Genomic DNA, 7,656 nt, shown 5'->3' on the forward strand with positions numbered 1-7,656 from the left:
CCTGATAATGCTCCTGATATCATTCCAAAGGGCCTGATAATGCCTCTTGATCCTGTTTAGTCACAAAGATAAACTCACCAGTTGGTTCCGGTACAGAACATTTGATCCTTTAGTTCATTGATTGTCAGTGCCTATAAAGAAAAAATATTTCTGATAACATCATCTGTCCTGGACAGAGGAGCAGGCCGAGACCGGCACCTGTACTCAGGATAGGTGTGTGCTACAACAGCTTGTTCTGAATGTGCATATTAAACACTCTGAACTTACCTGACCTGATAACATCAACTTCTATTTATTTACTGTATAGAATATATAATTATATAAAAAAGATTTTCATATACATGTACTTAACATTTGTAACACCCAATAGCCGATGTGTATTTTTGTGCAGGGGTGTTGTTAAACATTCATTCATTCATTCATTCATTCATCGTATACAATATAGCACCAAGTGAAAGTCATAAGATGTGCATGTAATCTGTTATTTTGAAACAACCACTGACTAGTTATTCATTAAAAATAGTGCTATATAATTACTATAATAAAAATCCAATTTTTACTGTATCATTGTTTCCTGTTATTTTATGTAATTGTAGCCTGGCTAGAGCCTTTTAGCTCTGCCTTATTTATACGTTGGGTCAGGGCTCTTTAACCTGTGTTCAGTTTTGTATCATAACTGACTACTTTATGTTCAATTATCCATTGTTGCCAGTATCACTACTAGCAGTTTATTCATGAATTTATAACTGCTTCAAACCATTTTGATTTCAATTAATGAACTAAGTAATACTTTATAATTATTGTCACCTACGTGCTGGTTTATAATAGCTGGGTGTCCACACAATTACTTGCTTATACTAGTATATTGACTTAAATGCATGAATTTTCCAGAGGTACTATGTGGACCTGAAACACGTGGAAGGTCAAGTGCAACATTTGTTATAATAGTGTGTATGTAACAATACCCAAACCTATCAATGTTTCCAAACATAATGTTTGTTATATAAGTATTAGGTAATAGTAATGGAGAATTATTGATCGTGTATTATCTAAAATGTATGATTTAGATTTGATATTTAGTTTTCCACTCTGAAAGGCATATAGTTGGTTGTCACGTGACTATAGAAATAACCTATCTCAGTAGTAATCTAGGTTACCTTTATTATAATCCTTGATTTACCTGGGTTGCGAACAGATTTGTGAACTTGCCTGTGGGAATATGCCTTTAAGATTTGGAATCATGAAATTTACCATTGGTCTGTCATCTTGTATAAACCTGAATTACATTTTCAAATTGTAGGGAGAGGCCTTGATATAGGCATTTTTCCTGTTGGCCAATCCCCAACCAGCATCATAATTAGAAATAAATATTGTTTAAACCAGTTATATGTATGCTGTTATTGTCCATCATCTTGCTTTATATGAATGTATCTGTTTTACATTTCTCAGATAATGTCTTAATATAGGCTTAAGGCTTTTGATCCATCCCACTGCCATAAAAAATATGGAATATTGTTTAAAATTAGAATATATACATTTGTATATATTGAAATAAAATTTGGTTATTTTTGTATGTTACTTGAAGGTGAGACATTTTGCACTGCTTTATTCTTGTATTTTGATCAATGTATTTTGATGGTAATATGTGGTGTACCATAACTAGGTTACTACGACCTACTTTTCACATATTAATGCACATTAAACAAAATCCTTGTCTGGGCCATATCTTCCATGACTGACCTACTTTTGACAGACATATCAAGTACCTCACCAGTAGTTTTAAACTAAAAACCAAACTTACATCCAAGCTGTATCTAATGATGCTGAGCCACTTGAACCAGCTGATCCACTCGCCGAGGTCATTCAGATTACGTAGTAAGCCTCCAAACAACTGAAAGATAAAAAACCAAATCCTCAAATAAGTCAATCCTAAAAACATTTTTGGTTTACTACAACCCAACCAGCCATTTCATTAAAAGTTTATGTTTGTTTTGTTTGACAACACCACTACAGCACATTGCTTTATTAATCATCGGCTACTGGATGTCAAACATTTAATAATTTTGACATACTGTCATACAGAGAAAATCTGCTACATTTTTCAATTAGTAACTAGGGATCTTTTTTATGCATCATCCCACTAACAGGATAGCACATACCATGGCCTTTGATATACCAGTCGTGATGCACCGACTGGAACGAGAAATAGCCCAATGGGCCCACTGACGGGTATCGATCCCAGACCGACTGCACATCAAGCAAGTGCTGGGCTATGTCTCACCCCCTAACTGGATAAGAGTCATCAAGTCTTGTGTGTCTGGTTCTCATTACAAGCCATCCCCTTCATGGTATATTTCTTGACATGGTGAGGGAATGACCCAGAGAGTTATGCCAGGTAGAGCTGTGTGTCTGGTTCTCATTACAAGCCATCCCCTTCATGGTATATTTCTTGACATGGTGAGGGAATGACCCAGAGAGTTATGCCAGGTAGAGCTGGGTGTCTGGTTCTCATTACAAGCCATCCCCTTCATGGTATATTTCTTGACATGGTGAGGGAATGACCCAGAGAGTTATGCCAGGTAGAGCTGGGTGTCTGGTTCTCATTACAAGCCATCCCCTTCATGGTATATTTCTTGACATGGTGAGGGAATGACCCAGAGAGTTATGCCAGGTAGAGCTGGGTGTCTGGTTCTCATTACAAGCCATCCCCTTCATGGTATATTTCTTGACATGGTGAGGGAATGACCCAGAGAGTTATGCCAGGTAGAGCTGTGTGTCTGGTTCTCATTACAAGCCATCCCCTTCATGGTATATTTCTTGACATGGTGAGGGAATGACCCAGAGAGTTATGCCAGGTAGAGCTGTGTGTCTGGTCCTCATTACAAGTCATCCCCTTCATGGTATATTTCTTGACATGGTGAGGGAATGACCCAGAGAGTTATGCCAGGTAGAGCTGGGTGTCTGGTTCTCATTACAAGCCATCCCCTTCATGGTATATTTCTTGACATGGTGAGGGAATGACCCAGAGAGTTATGCCAGGTAGAGCTGGGTGTCTGGTTCTCATTACAAGCCATCCCCTTCATGGTATATTTCTTGACATGGTGAGGGAATGACCCAGAGAGTTATGCCAGGTAGAGCTGTGTGTCTGGTTCTCATTACAAGCCATCCCCGTCATGGTATATTTCTTGACATGGTGAGGGAATGACCCAGAGAGTTATGCCAGGTAGAGCTGTGTGTCTGGTTCTCATTACAAGCCATCCCCTTCATGGTATATTTCTTGACATGGTGAGGGAATGACCCAGAGAGTTATGCCAGGTAGAGCTGTGTGTCTGGTCCTCATTACAAGTCATCCCCTTCATGGTATATTTCTTGACATGGTGAGGGAATGACCCAGAGAGTTATGCCAGGTAGAGCTGGGTGTCTGGTTCTCATTACAAGCCATCCCCTTCATGGTATATTTCTTGACATGGTGAGGGAATGACCCAGAGAGTTATGCCAGGTAGAGCTGGGTGTCTGGTTCTCATTACAAGCCATCCCCTTCATGGTATATTTCTTGACATGGTGAGGGAATGACCCAGAGAGTTATGCCAGGTAGAGCTGGGTGTCTGGTTCTCATTACAAGCCATCCCCTTCATGGTATATTTCTTGACATGGTGAGGGAATGACCCAGAGAGTTATGCCAGGTAGAGCTGGGTGTCTGGTTCTCATTACAAGCCATCCCCGTCATGGTATATTTCTTGACATGGTGAGGGAATGACCCAGAGAGTTATGCCAGGTAGAGCTGGGTGTCTGGTTCTCATTACAAGCCATCCCCTTCATGGTATATTTCTTGACATGGTGAGGGAATGACCCAGAGAGTTATGCCAGGTAGAGCTGGGTGGTATACAGTATATACCGTTCGATATCGATATTATGTCAATACCGATTTACCATACCGAGCAAATTTCAAAATACCTAAATTTCGGTATTGAAAAATATTTCCCGGAAAGCACTAATAATATATCTGACGAATGCAAAATGGGTTGGCATAAATCAGATGAGAGCTTTGTGTATGGAATTTAATTGTATTCAGATGAAATTAGCAGGTGAGCCATAAGACAGGCATGCATTTAAAGCCAAGTATACCGAAAATAGCGCTTGATATCGGTATTGTGTCAATACCGCATACCGTACTGACACCTAGGTAAATCACCCCAAAAATACTGATATCGATACCAAACCTCAGATTTCAATGCTGCCCAGCTCTAATGCCAGGAGTTTCAGCTCTTGTTAAGGATTGGTTGATGGGTAGAGACTAGACTGATATGGACTAAACCTCGAATGCTATACCTATATCAACATGTATCTAAAATTACTAGGTGCTGGCATTTTAAACATATAATCCCACCACAGTAATATATAGGGTCTTTTCCAGCTAGAAAAAACTAAAACTTTTAAAATGTAAAGGACACTTTTTCTTTTTAGGGTTGGCGGGTAACTGGGAAACTGTCCAGATATGATGCTATAGTATGTGACTTCAAGTACTAATCAGAGGAACTGTCTCTGGTACAGAACTTACCATCATAATCACGAACGTCATGGAAATACCAAGATTGGCAATGGCAAAGACTCTCACACCGGCACTGATGGCAAAAGCAATACCGGATGCTGCTAGAGTTGTCATGAACAGATCCAGGGTGAAGAATAGGTATTTTATTACTGATGCTTGAAAACCTTAAAATACACAAAACAAAATCATGTCTAGAGCTTTTCCTGAAATGAAGAGGTGGAGGCAGTAGGGGGTTTTCCACCAATGCAGCCACATTATAAAAATAAATAATTTGCCAGAGAAATCCATGATGATCAATAGGTATTCTGTTCCTGAAAGTGGAAAAGTTCAAACACCCAATATGACTTGGATTGTTCCAGAAATTGAGGTATTCGTTTGATGAATCTGAGATTGATTGACTTTTATTGACTTTTTTTCATCCCAACCAGTATATCAAAGACAGTATGTTTGTGTAGATAAAATATTGCTTGCTAAGACACCTCAGCACATAGGTTATTTGTTATTAACTGTAATTAAATACTGCTTACCAGGCAACTGTTGTTAGATAGTGCTTACCAATCAACTGTTGTTATATACTGCTTACCAATCAACTGTTGTTATATACTGCTTACCAATCAACTGTTGTTATATACTGCTTACTGATCAATTGTTGTCAGATACTACTTACCAATCAACTCTTGTTACATACTGCTTACCAATCAACTCTTGTTAGATACAGCTTAAAATCAAATGTTGTTAGATACTGCTTACCAATCAACTGTTGTCAGATAAAGCTTACCAATCAACTCTTGTTAAATACTACTTACCAATCAACTGTTGTTAGATACAACTTACCAATCAACTGTTGTCAGATAAAGCTTACCAATCAACTGTTGTCAGATACAACTTACCAATCAACTGTTGTCAGATAAAGCTTACCAATCAACTGTTGTCAGATAAAGCTTACCGATCAACTGTTGTCAGTTAAAGCTTACCAATCTACTGTTGTGAGATACTGCTTACCAATCAACTGTTTTCAGATAAAGCTTACCAATCATCCAGTAAACAATAGAGGAGAAACACACCACTGGAATTAGCCGCATGGGTATCACATCACAAATGACCTTTGCGAGGAAGAATGCAGAAACTCGGTAGAATCCACTCGCATTTTCATGTCTGTTACAACAGAAACATAAGAAAACATACAAGACTGTATAATATTTTCCGAAACTAATTTCTATTTGTAATTTAAAAACCCCACATTAAATATATTTTCACATCTTACCATGAATGCTTTTTACCTAGGTATAGTAATAGTTTGCTATCTCCAGTTAAAAACAACAAAATATAGGCACTTCTAATCTAAAAGGAAACTTTGTTATATATTTTTTCTGAGATACTAACTACCCCCTTGCTAGTTTCAGCCATTTTGGTTTAAGCATATTTATTTGTTGAAAAAAAGTAAAATAAATTTTTTTGGGGGGGTATTAGCCAACAGACTGCTTTGATAAATTACCCCTAAATTAGCACATTAAATTTAATTACCACAACCATTTATCTGTAGACTTACAAAAGCAACAGTTAACGCAAGTAGTTAATCTTTTATTCTTTCCGACACAGATGACCCAGACTCAGACTGCTATTATCCAATCCAAAACCTCAGTGGATCCATTCAACTGATTGGGTCTTTTTCCAGCCAGTGCACCACAACTGGTCAAAGGCTGTGGTATGTGCTTTCTTGTCTGTGGGAAAGTGCATATAAAAGATATCCCTTGCTGCTAATGTAAAAATGTAGCAGGTTTCCTCTGATGACTAAGAGTCAGAATTACCAAATGTTTAACATCGATCTGTTTTCTTTCTCTCGTCAACCTGTTTAATGTTTCTCTCTCTACTTTACATCTCTGTCAATCTGTTTAATGTTTCTCTCTCTACTTTACATCTCTGTCAATCTGTTTTTCTGTTTCTTCTTGAACTTTAAAGGGACCGACCTTAGTTATAACCGGTGAAAATTAACACTAAGTTTAGTTAATCTACAAACCTGTAACACATTTGGATAACATGAAACATGAGTTTGTGACTTTGAAATAGTGAAATACCCTCTAAAAATAGACTAAAATTCGACCCTATAACTGTTCCTTCTCAGATGCACGTGCGTTTTTTAAAAATATCAGAAATGCATTTTATGATATTAAAAACACCAGAATGACCAAAAACACTTCAAATGTATGGAAATTGATAAACTAAACAATAAAATCTAAGTAAAGTATGATTTCAGTTATCAAAAAACGTCTATAATAGTTTTTAAATATGCCTTAGTGTTTAAAAACCAGGGTATGTCCCTTTAATCAATTTTGTATCATAACTAATACGTTTTGTGTTTAATTATCTGTTACTATTAATATTATCATCAGTTATGTACTTGTTATTATTATCCATCATCTTGCTTTATATGAATATATTTGATATTAAATTTGTGGGTAAAGGTCCTAACATATAGGCTTTAGCCTGTTGACCAATCCCACCATCATAAAAAAGATGGAATAAATATTTAAAACAACCCTGGCTGTTAAGAAAATGACAACTACAAAAAAACATGTTATGAGAAAATAGTCTACAAGGCACTTTCCATGGCAGTTTTAACATTACTGTGTTTTACAACTCAGAACTGTATATGAATGCAACTATGAGCATCACTGAATAAGATTATGATAGGTGAAACCATTTAATTACACTTTCCATGGCAGTTTTAACATTACTGTGTTTTACAACTCAGAACTGTATATGAATGCAACTATGAGCATCACTGAATAAGATTATGATAGGTGAAACCATTTAATTACACTTTCCATGGCAGTTTTAACATTACTGTGTTTTACAACTCAGAACTGTATATGAATGCAACTATGAGCATCACTGAATAAGATTATGATAGGTGAAACCATTTAATTACACTTTCCATGGCAGTTTTAACATTACTGTGTTTTACAACTCAGAACTGTATATGAATGCAACTATGAGCATCACTGAATAAGATTATGATAGGTGAAACCATTTAATTACACTTTCCATGGCAGTTTTAACATTACTGTGTTTTACAACTCAGAACTGTATATGAATGCAACTATGAG

The 7,656-nt window shown here is 36.9% G+C and overlaps 1 protein-coding gene across 1 annotated transcript in view; it reads right to left on the reverse strand.

Annotated features, from left to right (window-relative positions):
* Nucleotides 1-7,656, reverse strand: part of LOC121379758 (broad substrate specificity ATP-binding cassette transporter ABCG2-like) — a 61,038-nt gene that overhangs the window by 3,809 nt on the left and 49,573 nt on the right. Inside the window, exons 12-15 of the mRNA XM_041508408.1 lie at nt 5,580-5,704; nt 4,559-4,713; nt 1,802-1,891; nt 79-131 (exon numbers count right to left, since the gene is read on the reverse strand). Of these exons, the coding sequence (XP_041364342.1) occupies nt 79-131; nt 1,802-1,891; nt 4,559-4,713; nt 5,580-5,704 (423 nt within the window). The remainder of the gene's footprint in view (nt 1-78; nt 132-1,801; nt 1,892-4,558; nt 4,714-5,579; nt 5,705-7,656) is intronic.

Source organism: Gigantopelta aegis, chromosome 8 (assembly GCF_016097555.1).
Source record: "Gigantopelta aegis isolate Gae_Host chromosome 8, Gae_host_genome, whole genome shotgun sequence".
Lineage (NCBI taxonomy): Eukaryota > Metazoa > Mollusca > Gastropoda > Neomphalida > Peltospiridae > Gigantopelta > Gigantopelta aegis.